Raw genomic sequence first — 17,626 nt, forward strand, 5'->3', positions numbered from 1 at the left:
TGCACTGATTTTAGATTGAATAAAATGCACTGATTCGAAGGAAAACTGAATTTATTGAACAAACATTGAAAAAATGCGCTTTCGACTTTATTAAATTTAGAGATTTAACTAAAGATTGTTTATAATTTCAAAAGTGAACCTTCTGAGAAAATGTATCTTCTGAGAATGTGCTCTATCTGAGAAAATGCACTTTCCGAAAAAGTGCACCTTCTGAGAAAGTAAACCTATTGGGAAGTGCACTTTTAGAGACAGTGTACGTTTCGGTAATGACAATCCAAGCACGGACAACATTAAAATACAGCCAGCAAACAAAAGCTTATACCTACTACATCTTAAAAATACCATTTTGTGGTAAGGCTATTTTTCATTTTTTTTTTATCTCATTGAAATTAAATAAATTTGAATAAGCAAGCAAAGTTTCGCTTCTTTGCCGTATCCTATTGAGGATTTCCCTCCTGAATAGAGACGATCCTGGCTGGACCATTAAAATGGCCACAAACAAAGCTTGTATCTTAAAAATACCATTTTGTGGTAAGCTCATTGAAATTAAATAAATTTGAATAATCAAGCAAAGCCCCTATTATTTCCCTCCTGCCACTAGCCATATTACAGATTTACATAAGTACGCCAATATTCAACTCTATCCGGCCACTGTAAATAAGTTTTTGGTAAAAAAATCATTTTTAATACAAGCTTTTTTTGCTGGCTGTTCTTCTTATCGACTTTACTTGCATTGTCACCCAAAATACATTTGCATACCAATTATCAAGTCGATGCCATTAACCGTTGTAGAGTTCCGTCCTGCGGAGACGATCGCCTAGCCGGACTATAGGTAGGATGTCACTACCAGATTATTGTATTGTCACGCAAATTACACATAAGTATGCCAAATTTCAAGGCAATCCGACTACTGGAAGTTGGTCGAATACATGTCGAATATAACTTGCAAGATTTGACTACAGACAGACAGAGACAACGGGACAGGTGAAAACTAAATTTAGGCTTCTAATAGTATTAGTAGGGGAGACCGGGGACAAAAGTAACAGCGGGTTGAAAGTAACAACGGCTTTGTAGAGTTATGCAGTAATCAAAATACCACATGCAGTCGTCCAGAGCTAGAAAATGTCATTTCTCTGCTTGTAACCACATATCAATCCTATATATCTCAACCTCAAGTAAAATTACAGGTACCTACTAACATGATTTTGCACCCCTGAAGTAAAGTTTTAAGACTAATCTATTTGGCGCTTATTTATCATAAGTGCGATAATATCAACATGACTACTACTTATTGTAATTCTTTATATTTTTCTGCTTATAGAGTCTTTTAGTTTTTTTGCTAAGGACGTATGAAATGAGAAATCTGGGATGGGTACAAAAGTAACATAACGCCTGGGTTCGACCAAAAAAATCTGACAAATTGCATTGAGATCATAAGGTACGCCAAAAATCATTAACTTACACTCAATTCTCCCTCTAAATGTTCACAGGGATCGAGTTTAAATGGCGGCTAGGATTATGAAAAGTAGAAAGCATTTATATGCAGAAAAAATTAAGTATCTAAACTTACATGAAACAGAAAGAAGTGGTCATAGGTTATGCAGATCACTTCAGTAAAGTGATGTTTTATGGGTTTTACTTTCAATTCTAACCATGTTACTTTCGTCCTACCAGAAAAGTAACAATCGTCAATTATTTTTCAAAGCCTTGTAACTAAAAAAATCGATCTCTATTAAAAAAAAATACGCAGAGATTTTTTTTACTACTTTTTTTTTCAATATACTTAATCTCCCTCTCTCTCAAAATAATGCTTTTAGACCGTTAAAAAAATATTTTGGCTGCCGAAATGTTCCTGTACAGCCGCCTTCATTTCTTCATCACTGCCAAATCGCTTTCCCCTTAAATCTTTCTTCAAATTGCTGAATAGAAAATAATCGCTAGGGGCCAGATCTGGACTGTAGGGTGGATGATCAATTTCCTCGAAGCCAATTTCCTTCAGAGCAAGCTTGGCAACGAGCGGTGTGAACGGGGGCGTTTTCTTGTCTTGCATAAACAAAATGTCTTTGCTCAGTTTGCCCCTTCGTTTCTTGACTATGGCTTGTTGTCGCACCTTTCTTAATAGCTTTGCATAATAAACTGCATTTATTGTAGAGCCTTTTGTCAAATAGTCTATTAAAAGAATGCCTTCGCAATCCCAAAACACGGTGGCCATTAGCTGTTTAAAGACAGTAAAGTAGTTAAAAGCCGACACAAAAATAGAAACTTTAATAAGTACTAGCGCCATCTAACCATATCGTTGCTCTTCCTACGCAGCATGAAACTCAAGCAACATGAAACCTGTTGCAGTAAACGTCAGCAGATGGCACTAAAATCAAGTAGTGTAGCGCCCTCTAGTTATTTTCTTAAACAACTGTAGGAAGTCGTAATGGCTCGTCATTACGTGACGCGCTCATAATGAAGGTGGTACTGGTAGGTTGTAACTTACATAAGGTTTACGCGTGCTAGTTTAGTTTCTTGTCGTTAGATGGCGTTTTTCGTAGATATGTAGTATAGGTAGTGCCACGAGAGTTGAAGTTAATGATTTACACACGCAACTACCAACATTATGTCATGTAATTACACCAGAATTTTGACATTTACTCATTCATTTAATTCATTCTCCTTTAGTTATTTTTGTAGCTGTGTATGTAGTCATAATCATTCACTTAAAACTCTCATGGCAGAATGTAGGTTTTTTTCTTTAAATGACTTATTTTTCTAACAAATATTTTCTATGAGCTACCCGGACCGGAGAAAGTAGAACCATTTAGTACCTACCTACTTACTCGTCTAAGTAATGATTGATTTGTTACAACCATCCTTAAATTTTAATTTTATTTTTAACTGCGTTCATCCATACTAATATTATAAATGCGAAAGTGTGTTTATATGTTTGTGTGTTTGTCCGTCTTTCACGCCGTAACGGAGCGACGGGTCGACGTGATTTTTAGCATAGAGATAGGGGCCCGAGAGTGACATAGGCTACTTTTTATCCCGGAAAAATGCACAATTCCCGAGGGAACAGCGCGCGATACCGAATACCACGCGGGCGGAGCCGCGGGCAAAAGCTAGTAAACTCATAAATTTACCATTCCACACAGGTGTCATCAATAGCTACCGAATACCTCACATTACTACAGAGTCGGCATTCCTTTATCATTGTTAAAAATATCAAAAAAGAGTAAAAAAAAAAAAAACAGATTAGAGGGGTCCTTTGTCGCGTCCGAGCTTCATCGGTTTCATTCATACCACTGATGTACGTTATGCTAGCCGAGATTTATGTGCTCGTAGAGGTTGTGAGAACTCTCCCATTTTAGTTTGTACTTTGACTTTGTGTTAATTAAACCTCTGCGATATAAAAGCATAATTTTGCATGATTAATTTACGTGATATCGAATCACGGTTTTTTTTTTACTTACAGCTTTTTTCCGGTTTCACTTTATCAACAAACATTTACATTACCTAGCAGGAAGGTACAGGTCAAATTCAAATTCAAAATTCAAATGATTTATTCAGTAAATAGGCCGCAATGGGCACTTTTACACGTCATTTTTTAAACTACCAGCGCTTTCTAAGAAGAATGCGCCGCAAGAAACTTGGCAGAAAGTCATTTTTTCATAATAATATAATTACAAATAAAATACTTAAAACTCTATTATACAATTAAAGAAAAAAAATACAAATAATAATAATAATAAAAACACAGGGATGTATGGGGTCCCTTAGTTACAACACTAAACACTAACTATATCTACGTTCAGTGGAAGTGTAGAATGCGTCCACCGTCATAATTTTTAAAATAGTAGGGTAGGGTAGGCATCTAATTATTTAATATCTAGTTAGACAAGTAGGTTAAGTACTATACAAGTCCTAAGGTCTGTTGCTGTTCAGGTGTTGCACATTAAGGATCTCAATTGTTATGCTTGGCTATACGTCAAAAACTATTCGTTTACACGTTCGACATTTTTTAATGTCGTATGTTTAATGCGCAAGTTGTCTTCGCGTGGTTTCTGGAATTTTGCTATCAAGTTGCAAAAACTACAATCACCGTACAACGTGAAGAAGAAGAATATATTTATCTGTTATTTAACTGACATTGGCCCAAGCCTTAAGGCCGCCATTGAGGGGAATAATAATAATAATAATTCGTTGCTAAATTTCACGATGCTCAGTTATGTTCATGTGAGATGGGAGTTAGTAAAATAAGGTGTTTAGCCAAAACTAACAAATTTATTAAGCTAAATCAAACAAATCGTTTCGGGTGCTGGAACAACGTATTTTTGCTTATCTGTTATATTTGCAAAAGAATCCACAATGTTTACAAAAGAATCCAAGGTAAACCTTCACAGGTTTTCAATCACAAAATTTTATTTCATACCTACACAATTAACGATATTATGTTTAAACATGTATTTTGTTTTGTCATTTTGTTTCTATTTAATGAGTTATTCAGTCGGCTGAGTTTAAAAGTGTAGTGAACTCCATAAAGGCAGCGCGACGTTTCGTTCGCTCGCACTTACTCGACACACGCAGTCTGCGCGCGCATGCGTTTAGTGGTTGACGTATAGTCTGTCAAAAGTTCGAACCGATCGCACGGCTCGCGACGATTTCGTAACGATTTGTGCTAGTGAATATTATTATTTACCTTCTTTATTTAATTAAAATATACTTGTAATGGATTCAAATGAGCGTAAAGCAAATTCACGGAGCCACTCAATAACCATGAATCGTGATTCGAAGTTTATTTTGCGAAAAATCGTGATGGATTTCGTGATACTTTTTTGCAGTAAGTTTTTAATTTATTTTTCCTTAATTTGCGATACCTCAAAGCAACATAGTCGAATATCAGTATTGATAATTGTTATAAATTTGATTTTAATAAGCTTTTTCCGTGAAATTGAAGACATTAGTTGATGATTGAAAACGTCGTTATGTATCTAAACTCTGGTTAATTGAATAACAACTTTGTCGTTTAAACTAAAAGGTCGATTATCTGTATTGCGTAATAAAAGGTAAACTTTGTTTATTTGTTTGTAGTGGGGTATTTCTGAACAAGATTTTTTGAAATTTGGTTCACTATTATTTACCGTTTACAAAAATTCTTTCTATTATTATCACACAATTTAAAAATTAGAATATTTTTTTTTATCCTGAGAAAATGCAAAGTTCCCACGGGATGTAGACAAAGTTTTAGGAACAGCTAGTTATTTTATTTTACAAACCCATTCGTTGTTATGTATTTCTTATACTGTATATTCTCTTACACACAAAACACAAAAATATTATTAATTATAATATTATTATTATAATGTACCTACTTAACAAGTAACCTGCCATTTAAAATTTTAATGTACAAAACTGCCATTCATGTCATCTTCATACTTATAAATTTTAATTTAATACCTACTCAATATTTTTTCATTTTGATTTGTTAAAAACAAAGTCTTTTAGACACCTACCTTGATACCTTTATCAAAATAAATATTAACATAAACAATTACACTTTCCGCAAATATTGTATGCGAAGCACTTATCACATTACGTTAGCTCTGCACTAACATTGCACACATTGGTGCGTTGCCACACAGAGGGTGCTTATGTTCAACTGCACCCATTCATTGACTGACCCTGTCCATACATTCCAAGAAATGTATCATTGTTGATGTTGCTATCAAATGAAGTTTGTACTTAAAGAATTACAAAATTAAACGGTTTTAACTCACGGTTATAAGTCAGAAACGGTTGTAAACATTTTTGACTTATAATCTTGTCATCAGCATCAGCCTAAAGCAGTTCACTGCTGGACATAGGCCTCTTCCATTGCGCGCCACAACACTCTGTTCTCAGCCCGCCAGCAACCCTCTTAAGGGTGTCCGTCCACCGTGCCTCAGGACACCCTTAATCATGTTAAATTAAATATAATTTTGTAACAGACAAGAACTTGAGGCTCTTTTGTAAACTAAAATAGAAATATTATGACTTTTTGTCAGATTAAAATGGAAAAATAAGTGAATGTATAGGCCTTTCTGGGGCCCCCTGTGCTGGGGGCACTAGGCACTGTAGGCACGGGCCCCGTGTGCTCTTATGGTAAAGACAGTATTGATTAAGCCACTTTTATGTGTACATTTTTGTATCGACAACTTCTTCTTCTCACTAGTTAGTCAGGGTTTCTTAAACTGTTTGCAGTCACAGACCACTTTCACAATTTAAACAATTCCACGGACCCTTGTCAAAAAATGTTTTTGCAAATTTCCTAGTAAATAGGTTTACAGACTGACCCTTTATACAAACTCTCATCTATGGACTGACCTACTGTGGGACCCCTGATACACAGCTACGGACCCCTAAGGGCTCTTTGGACCCCACTTTAAGAAACCCTGAGTTAGGTAAAAACATATGCATACCTTGTCTTATAAATGGATACCCTATTATTTTCCTTTACTGATAAATTAAAAAAACATTAACACAGTAAGAAACGTTAACAGATAATTTGAAAAGGCCATGTTTTACAACATTTAATACTTATTAAACACTGTTAATTGTTTAACAAGTTGTTACTGCGCTTTACACATGAGTTAACTAACACTTGCGAAAATTGTATTTAAATGTTAAAATTTGCTGTATCTTAATTTTGATCAATACACATAGAAACATTGAGGCAAAGGAAACAAGTATGTAGTTAAATAATAAGTTATTAAATATGTATGAAAATTACAAAAGTGTCAAAGAGTGTTTGTGGATAATATCATTTCGACCTGTGAAAGCAATTTTTTTTTAATAATTTTCCTTCTATGACATGTAGCATAGCATCTACAAATAGAATAATTTCAGGCATCATGGTGAACCTATTGTAGTTATTACACAATGCTTTTCTTTTTGTCAATAGAAATCTAGTCAAAGGTGTCACTGTCTGTAATGCAAGTATTGTACCTAGTATTTTTTGCATAACAAACCCAATCTCAGAAAAGACCTTTGTTGTCAGTCAACCAATGCACCTGCCCAAAAAAGTGTAAGGTAGATAACACAGGCCATAGATAACCACCCGTGAATCCCTTAAAGACAACACCTACATTATCTTAAAGAACGGAACTTTAGGCTTTCCAAGTTTCCAAATAGACTTATTTCCGCTTTATAAAAATTCTCGGTCAAATTGAAACTCTAACGCCACTTCATAAGGAAGGTGTGTCTTGTGACTCTTTGGAAACTTTGGGATTATAATTTAGAACATGGGTTTCCAAACTTTTTCATTTCCCGGCACGGCGCCAATAACTCGCTTGTCACCGGGTTGCCCAATTGTTCTTCTTGCCAATTACGATAAATATTTCCAAATTTACTAACGGCAAGGTGAGGCCTATGTCCAACAGTGGACGTCCTACTGCCGATATGATGGTGAACAGCGAGGTGTTGCATTTAAAGACACCTAATTCACTCTTTTCTCATTTTCTGACGAAAATATTCACTCCACGGCACTCGTGAGGCATAATTTGGTCTTTGCTTCCACATTACGTAACGTTGTAAACTCTCCGATTGGCGTGTTGCCGGTCACAACATCAACAGTCGCTTTATCATGCCGCCTCACGTTTACGTCGGTCGGCTCTAAAATAACTAGAGGCTGCGTGCAGTTTCCATAGGAGGCGTACAGGGGAGTGATTCAACTGTCTAAATTACTAAATGCACCTCTTCCGCGGACACAGAGTTGTCGCTATGCACGGCAGACCACCATAACTTGACCCGTTCCCTTGTAGGGATTTTACAAACTCGGGTGTCTCCTTGACATTGAAAGAAAGAAAGAAAGAAAATACATTTATTCGGAACAGTGACAGAATAATTACATAAAAGTAAGACAAAGAAAACAGTGTTACTGTTCACGAAACGGACCCACCTCAGCATAATGCCGGCTCAAGAGCTGGCGCTGGTCTTCCGGTGGGACCGTGAGGCCGTCATTGCACGCTGCACGTTCACTCATTGGCCAATGTCAAGACACCTGAGGGGCTACTACGAAACTCGCAAATCGAAGTTCGTATCGCACCGTTCCTTTCACTCGCGTATTAAATGATAAATAAATGATGAATGATATAAGCGTCAGCGGGACGGCAACATACGAAGTTCGAGTTTTGCACTTCGTGGTATAGGGCCTGATTTATTATAATGCCTACGAGCGATCGGGTCTTACATACTTAGCTTCGGATCGGACGCCGTGTACGGGCAGACGCTGTAGGTAGGCCTGCGGCGTGAATCAGTAACCAATGCCGGGTCTCCCCAAACCTATCGATGTGTAACCGGTTCTAGCCGAACAAAAAACTCTTTATGTCCACGCAATAAGAGCGAAAAAGACGTCGATCGGCTCGGCCGACCCGTAACTACGTTTGCCGACGGGAAGACGCCTTTTTCGCTCTTATTGCATGGATATAAAGCGTTTTTTGGTCGGCTTAAGCCGATTCCGCGTCGATAGATGTGGGGAGACCCTAAGGAGAATATCAGAAAGCCTCGCGGCAATATGGGGCTCATGCCGCACAGTTTGAGAATCCCTGACTTAGAGTAAGACGTTATCAGTAGACAAGGTATAGTACAAATTACAGTGTGGCTTTTGTTTAGATTTTGTTACTGCAGGTTTTATGTACTATTTGGGTGGGCGTCAGGCGCCGAGGTAATAAATTGTCTTGAATTTTAGAGAGCTTTATAGAGCAAGCTTAATTTTCACTCATTATTTCTAATGCTTCATGCAGTTTAACACTGATGATAATGTATATTATATTACTTAGCAATGGCGTGGCGCCGTGACAACTCGATTCCCATCGGGTTGCCTGCATTTTTAACGTGCGTCAGTGATGTGATGACAAGTATGACAAAAGTTTTAATTTCTTCGGCTGTACCTAATTCACGCTTCTCTATTTTTCCTGGTACCTAGTCTAATGTCAAAATTTCACTCCACGCTCGCTACTGCACATTTTAGTATCTCGTACTACTGTAGTGTGGTAGCGGAGTAGAAAGGTAGTTCATTGATATTGATACATTATGCAACAACATAACGCCTTAATTCTACAATATTTCTGCAGTTTATGACTCAGTACTAGCTTCTGCCTGCCACTTCGTCTTTCGTTGTCTTTATCTGTCCGGGAAACGGCTGTATCTGAAAAATATTTTCCTATCAGTTTGTGAAGCATTTCCGTCGATTGCTACAATTATTCACGAGTATGGATGATTATATTAATCACCGGAAATATTCTAGAAACTGATAGCTAAATACAAGGTGTCTCAGAACAATAAATATGTCAATAGATTGTTGAATTAATTTGACTGTACGAACAGCCATGTAAACTTGGTCGGATTTTTTTAAATCCAAAATGAAGTCACCTCATTGACGTCGTACAAAATAAAATGTGTATGTGTTTAGTAAAACTGAACCATGTGCTGAAATATAGGTACTGGATGAATTTGAATACATAATAAAATAATGTAAAACCTATAATATAATATCATACCTAGGCAGGTACGGGCTTTCTTTAACCCCTCTTCGTCAGCGATTGGTGGAGTGTATCATTTATGTTAAACAACCCGGGGATTACCTAAAACAACCGTGTGATAAATGGGTACCTATCACCATCAGCCAAATAAGTGGTTTACTTATCAATTTTTAAACAAGTTCCTATTAAATGAATATGTCGCTAAAGTCGAACTTTCAAGTTGACAGACACGTCTGTTGGCATTATTGTTTTATGACATGCAAAAAACGATTATCAATTTTAGGGTTGGTAGACCATATATTTGGCTGATGATACGTAATAATTTGCCTATTGCAAGGTCCATGGGCGGCGGTGATCACTTACCATCAGGCGACCCGCCTGCTCATTTTCCAGCTGTATGTTAAAAAAAAAAACTTCGTAGGCCACACCACGCAGTTTGTGTACACAACCGTTCCCTTCCCATACTTGTCATCACTGAATTTAAAAAAAACTGGATACCCGGTGGAAATCGAGTTACCTGCGCCTTAGTAACTAGAAGGCCGGACTACTGGCTTTACACGTCTGTTCAATTTCACAATTACAGGTTTCAAATAACCAACGTAGCTTTAGCGCGAAATAGCGCCTTTTACTTTTTACGTCTTGTGCTATTGAAATTGAGAGAGGTCCGGTCGACCATGAAAACCAAATAGGTGCAAGCTTTGTGCATAGCTACTTGTACCTATAGAGACCACTGTTAATACCTGCTCTCAAGGAGGTTAAGCCATTGAGAATAATAGGTACCTATGTTAGTTGAAGTCTAGTACTTATGTTTCGCCCTGCTTCCTTTGTTTTAAGACCTGGATTTCAACTATTGTGCTTCGCGGCACGACTAATCATTGACCACCGAGTGTTGCCAGTGATGACTTATGAATCTGAAGTGTGGTTGCTCACTATTGATCTCAGAGGGCAATGGAGAGCTATGCTCGGAGTTATGCCCAATATCGAATCAGATATGAGTTAATTCGTCAAAACACCAAAGCAACGGGCATAGTCTCAAGAATTCGCAAACTTAAGCAGCAGTTGGTGTAGAACATTGCTCGAAGAACTGATGGCCGTATGTGTTCCGTTCCGAGACGAATGTGTTCTTGAGTAGCAACCACGTGCCGTGCGTATGCTTTCTACAGGGTAGACTAAGAGAGGCCGTGCTAAGGTCGGAGGAGTCAATTGGATGTGGGTTACCTTTACAGGGGTGTTTAATTTAATGAAACAGGCGTTACTTTGCGGAGGTCCATATTATCATGAACTGGAACAATTACTTTGCTCACCCGCGACCTTATGATAGCTACTAGAGGTGAGACGTACTAGGCAAAACGTGGACTGAGTCTTGCGAGTACGCGCCCACAAAAAGATTAGATCCAAGGACTAGGTCCACGAGTATCTACGAGTACTTAACTCAATTGACTCATTGCGTAAACAAAATGACTTCCGTAAATGCGCTGCTCCCGTGATTGCGTACACCGTACTAGTTTTAGTAGTTTTACGAATATCGAACTACCGAAAAGACATAAAAAAAACTGGACCTTTTTGTGTTCATGCTAAAAGTGTTATTTGAATGGTTGTTCTCAAGTTGGCGGAACGTTGTCAGCCGCCGTACTCCTAAATGCTCGTACGCTAAAATAATCGCGGGCGGGAACGCGTACTCACGCGTCCAAACCAAAACCTATTCCAGTATACGTCTCACCTCTATAATAGCTACGTTTACGCAAGAAATGTATGTTCATGCAGTTCCTTCACCTTCACACTCCGATGTCAGATGTGGGTGTTTAGTCAGTCTTATCCAACCAACTGCTGGAATATTTCACATTAGAGGGAAGCTAGTTAAATCGTTTGAGCTTTGTCCAGGTGGGATGCCCCCTAGCCTGTCCTATCCTAAATCCCGCAAGTCGTGTCAGCAGGATGTGAACGCGAGGTACACTAGGCCGCCAAACAAAGTGGCAGGTAATTGCGCTGTCAAAACATCCGACGCACCGCGACCTGTCAGATTAACCGTATCCGCTAAGGAGGCATACAAACCTGACAGGGATTAAATGTAGGTGTGGGTGTGAGAGATTAAAGGTTTTTTTTCGTTGTGTGATGTGAAAAATTAAATTGAAAAGCTCAAACTGACTGTCAAAAGAAGGCATTATAAGTTATGAGCAAAAGTCACGACGTGAGGGGTGAGATCGAAACTATCGTGTTACATCGCAAATATTTGAAAAAGCTAGCGGTGCCGATCGCATCGTTTGTTATTGCGGATTAATAGACTGTAATATAAATTTAATTTAAGGCTAATCATGGCATGCGGCGCTGATCAATCGCTGGTCAGTTTCGTTATATAAAAAATGTTATTATAAATATAAGTACAGTTGAACCATTTTGTTCGTAGCCTACCGTAGAACGTTCTTACAATAAGTGTCATAGTGATTTTCCTTGCTATGAAACATTTTTACAAGCTTTTATTTAGTTTCACCTGTCCCGTTGTCTGTCTTTAGTCAATTCTTGCAAGTTAGATTCGACCAGCTTCCAGTAGTCGGATTGACTTGAACTTTTGCCATACTTATGTAAATTGCGTGACAATACAATAATCTGGTAGTGACATCCTGGTAGTCCGGCCAGGATCATCTCCGCAGGACGGAACTCCTCAACAGTTAATGGCATCGACTTTAAATTTGGTATTCAAATGTAGTTTGGGTGACAATGCAAGTAAAGTTGTCAAAAAGTAGTCAACAAAAAACCTTGCATTTAAAATTTTTTTTTTACCAAAAACTTATTATGTATGTACAGTATATACTTACATACTTATTATCATCCATCATTCTTTCATTATGTGATCCAAGATGGGCATTGTCGTATTGCATCGAAAATCGTTGGGAGCTGAAACAACAGTAAGTTTAGACTTTTTTTAAATAATAAACTATTGGAGGAAAAAATATCACATCACAGAACTTATGCCATTAATGACTGTGATATTATAGAAAATATGAAATTTGATAAAGATTCGGTTAATCTTTTCTCGTTTAAATGGGTAGGGATGTTTAACGAGTTAAGTGCGGCGGCTTTGTTATCTTTATTATTCAAGCATGTTGCGTATGACAATTAACGACAAAATGTCTCTTCAGGCTAACGGCACAGAGTACAAACGGACACAGAGACTTACTAGTACGTCTATTGTCTAACTCAGCAGTTCATAACCTTTTTGGTTGGCGGCCAAAGTGCAAATAGGTTTTTGCCCGCGACTATTACTACTTCAAAGAAAAATATTAAAAAAGAAGGACAAATATTTTTTACGATATGTTTTATTCAGAGAATGACCGCGATCCATCCCAATAAGCTCGCGACCCGAGTTTGGATCGCGACCCGAAGTTAAGAAACGCTGATCTAACTAAAAGGCCCTATAATAATAATAATACCTATGTACGACTACCTTCGGATAACATTGCGATCCATATTTGGTAATTATGTAGTAGCAAAAATTATTTTTTATAAATCCACGTTGATGGTTTATCGGCGTAATTATATGTTTTCTTTTTTCCGCTACAAACATAAACATCGAGACTGCATGGAATGAAAAATATCTCATGCCAGTTTTTTTTAAGTAAACACCTCTCAACTTTATCTATCAAACCGACAGGTCTAAAATTAAAACTCTTAGTTTAAATGCTGAAGCACTTGTGTTTTTTAAAAAAAAAGTTCGCTTCTTTATTCTTTTTCTACTCTGTGACGAGTAGGTAATTCCTCGGGCGGCATAGACTAAAGAATAATTACCGGCGCAGCGCAGGCGCCATTCCCACGTGTACAATATTTGTACACATTATCACTCGTATCCTGCCCTCTAGTACTGGTTTTTACAACAGCTTAGAGTTTACGTTAAAAAGTTTCAATACGAGATTTTTTGCTGACTGTACTTGCATTGTCACCCAACCTAGGTAATGCATTTTAAGTCAAAATCCGACTACTTCAAGTGGGTTAAATTCGACTCGCGAAATTTGATTCATACACGAAAACATACTAATACGGTAAGTTAAATAAAAACTTTTAAATTAAGTGTATTTAAATGTGTCCATGTAGATATAGGAAAATATGCCTGAACAGCTTTATCCCGTGGCTTCACTTTTTTGGGATTTCCGAAAGTTTATATTTTGTACACCTTTAAGTCAAATGCAAGTGTAGCTCCTGTGATTTATTTTAGGCCGTGCCTGATCTGTCAGTCCGTCGCGTTGCTCTTTAAAAAATACAATATACAATACAATAACTCTTTATTGCACACCAACACATAGTAAGCAGTACAGAAAACACAGGTATGTATATGGATTTACCCAAGGTAATCAATAGGCGGCCTTATAGCTTCAGAGCGATCTTTTCCAGGCAACCTTTTCAATACAGAAAGGAAGGAATAAGTACATTTTCGCAGTTGGTGCAATATTATGTATTTTTATGTGTACCTATAATATACTATACAATATGTAATTAATCTTGAATCATTTAGCGTGTGGTGCACCAAGTTGCTACAATGATAACTGGAAATTAGACAGCTATTTTGACATTTGTTACTGTTAAAGTTATTCGAATACATTTGTGTCTTATTAATAAACACTTGAAACGCTAGACGTTGTCTTTGAAAGCATTAATGTTATAGCCATTTAACCATAATTCTCTATCCATTTGATATTAGAGCCACTATTCTTTTGTGTTACATACCAAAAGAAAAACTCTTGGATATTTGCCAACATCGATATGTTTTGTATCCCTACATTCGTCGCCGGAACAGGATGGGCCTGGCATAATAAATGCATTAAAATTTAAATTCGCGATATCGGGACAAAATTAGCTCTAGCATGACACAATGGCCGCATTCTAGTATCATTAAATTGTCGTTACCATGCCACGTCCTAAAAGGTTGGAACTTACCATTGAGCTGACTTTAAAAAACATTGAGAGTGCCAATAGATATATCACTAATTGTGCGCTTCAATAGTAAATTCAAGTAGTCTCTAAGGACTTAGATGAACTGATGAGTAGTGATTACGTTTCGAATGATAAATATATCAGATAAAAAAGTATGTGCTAGTATGTAGTATAGTGGCGGTAACAGTAAATTTCTGATTCATTTATGATAAAAACTCCAATCCATTAAACAATAAGACAATTTGAATTATAATCTAGCTACTTAGAAATTTAACCCAGTAGTTATATAACTATGAAATTCTTTACACAAAATATAATTACCTATCAGGTAAGGAACAATGGGGTTATTGTCGCAATTTTCTCCGTTAGATGTTTAATGTTTGTGAACCAGAATCGATTAAACAATCACAATATCCTAAGGAAGTCGCTAGTCCTAGTAAACTAAGCTAGCGATACGAAACACGATCCATCCACATTCGAGATTACAAATAAGCTCAATGCAATTGATCTATCATGATACTACCGACAACCACTATACGCTTTTACTTCAATTTCTCAAGGGACTCACGCAATGTCCCAAAAACACGCATCGGGGTGTTGGAGTTTCGAATTTTAATAAGATTATAAGCGAAATAACTTAGCACAATTGATAAGAAGAGTTTGAAAATGTTAACTTGGTGTTTTCCTAGCCGTATTGTTGGAGCCCTGGTCGCAGACTGCTAGATTTGTATACGGATTTTGAGATAAGTGAGTAGACAGATTTGTGGTAGACATTTGTTTGAGTACTGTTTAAGAGGATCCGTGCGTACATAGGTTTGCCACTCTGTGGCAGGACTGGCAGGGGTTCCGGTGGTATGGTTGGAGGACATGTCATGTCCCTCTTGGCACGAGTCGTTACTCATCTAAATCGTATGACTGTTGTGTTGTTTTTATAATTAAGGCCTTTTGGAACTGACATGTTCATTACGTTAGATCAAAGTTCCATAATAAATTAAGATAAAAAAAAATCTTAACTTCAGTCAGTAAGCATCTGAAATGACCCCACACTGTGTAAATTCTACATTTTGCCTAGAAGAGGAGCTCTGCTAACACTAAATATTCCTAAATACCTACAAACTTATACGGAACCCTCGGTACGCGAATCAGACTCCCACTTGTCAGGTTTCTTTTCGGTAAACCATCGGTTACTTATAATTGGTCATTGCTTCCTACCATCCTGACTTTATTGCTCTAAACGTATTTCCTGCGCACGATCATTTTGTCGAGTATCAGGTGCTTTTGTTTGACCCTGCACTGATCGATCATACATAGTTTTCATGCACGCGAGTCAGATTGTTCTCAATTGGACTCTACCGGAGAAGAATAAACGATGCCATCCTGTTTCAGGAATGTAGGCGAATGCTTGTTAAACTCAACAAACTTCATTTAAACTGTCTGGATCCCAATCAGCGTTAACTCAATGTTCAGAGTTATATTTAAAACTTTAACTGTATGCAGACTATATACATCAAAAGGCACTATAAATCGTCTAATGACGATAGCTAGATGTAAAAAAGCTGCCGACGTTACTTCAATTTCACACTCGATCGATAGCCCTGAAGCAAAAAACACCTTCCGATTGCCGCTTTACTAACTACCTGTGATCATGCCTTTGCTATGAGAAAATTGGCGTAGCGTACGTAATTCTGAACTGGCTACCAACGAGCTTCGTGGTGCATTACTGACGTATCATTATGGTTAGTACATCTATTGTTAGTGCATTTTTCACTGTAATTCACAGTGATGGTTTGACGTTAATATGATCGGAGGAAGCACAAAATTGATGCGTCCGTGCAAGCTTAATTGTGATGAGTGGAGAAATTGGAGATCAGAATTGCATGCTCTCAACGCTGGTGGTGTTAATTTTAGACTGACATAAAATAGGTAGACACAGGAAAAACCTTATTGTAGAAATGAAATAGAACATACTACCACTTAATCGATAATTGCACAACTTAAAATGACGTATGCTTAAGCATTATTTAAGTACATTAGGGCTATCGTTCTAAAATAGAATAGTCTTAGGGTGTATTTTGGGTAAGGATGGTATCCGTATCCATTGTCTAATGATGGAGCAGTCCGGCAGGCACTGGAACTCTAAGACTGAACAACTTAACCTAGCTGTGATTAGTTTTGTTAAATTGAGGTTTAGGGTTTATTATGATCAAAGGTAATTTCTGTGTTCCGAAAATGGAGCATTTAGGCAGTTACCATGAAGGTTTGGTTTTAAGTTTATAAAATATATTTATTTATTGTCATCTCTTAAATTGGTAGGTATTATTTGGGAAAGACTTATTTTAACTTCCCACTCACGAAAGACTATTAAGATTCTTGATTTATTTCCTAGATTTAAATATGTTTACTTTTGCATAGCGTAAAGCTTTTCTAAAATCGTTGTTGATTATTTTCATATCATTGAACCAACATTGAACGCAACCAGCTTGACGTTGTCAACTCCTGTCATAAAACCACCAGTGTAATGAACCAGGAAGAGCCATAAATTTCATAGCAGTTTTAATTGTCACTTCTGATTAAAGGAGGTGTCCAAAACAAATAAATTACCTTGCAAGCTCTATCTCACACTAATGAAATAAAATCATATGAAGCCGCCCGTGTTTCTCCAGATAAGAAATAATAATTAACCCCTGCTGAAGATTTATTACTTCTTAATGCTACACCCACGCGATTTGAAGTTATCGGGTTATCGCAATCATATCTCAACCCTCGACAGGTACCATAAGATCTGATCTTTCAATTCCAAAGCCACGATGAAACGAACCTTATGACTTTTGAAGTAAGATACCCACGGGAAATGGTAATGAATTTAGATGCCTTGTAAGGGTGCTTAAATTTGCTGTGCCGTCTCTCGTATGATGTATGGGTTCAGGCGGTGGAATAAATGAATGAGTATTAATAAATCGCGGCGCTTTGTTGCTGTCTAGAATTGAGTTGCGGAATGAATTTAAACACCAGTTAATTTCCTCGATAGTTAGACCATTTACCGCTCGGTACTTTATCTGCCCAGAACCTATAGCTTCAGTGAATTTTTGGGAATAAATAAAAATATCTTATGTCCTTAACTGAAGTCCCATCAAACACCAAAATACATTATTTTTGGCGTGAAAATATAACGGACAGGCAAAGCTGCCTGTCACATTTTT

General features: G+C 37.3%; 1 protein-coding gene across 1 annotated transcript in view; it reads left to right on the top strand.

The window, feature by feature from the left end:
* The first annotated feature begins 4,539 nt into the window (after positions 1–4,539).
* The window catches only part of LOC141434758 (putative phosphatidate phosphatase), a 64,245-nt gene continuing 51,158 nt past the window's right edge, over positions 4,540–17,626 (top strand). The window contains exon 1 of the mRNA XM_074097193.1: positions 4,540–4,825. Coding sequence (XP_073953294.1) covers positions 4,714–4,825 — 112 coding nt within the window. The 5' untranslated portion in view covers positions 4,540–4,713. The remainder of the gene's footprint in view (positions 4,826–17,626) is intronic.

This window comes from Choristoneura fumiferana, chromosome 14 (assembly GCF_025370935.1).
Source record: "Choristoneura fumiferana chromosome 14, NRCan_CFum_1, whole genome shotgun sequence".
NCBI lineage: Eukaryota > Metazoa > Arthropoda > Insecta > Lepidoptera > Tortricidae > Choristoneura > Choristoneura fumiferana.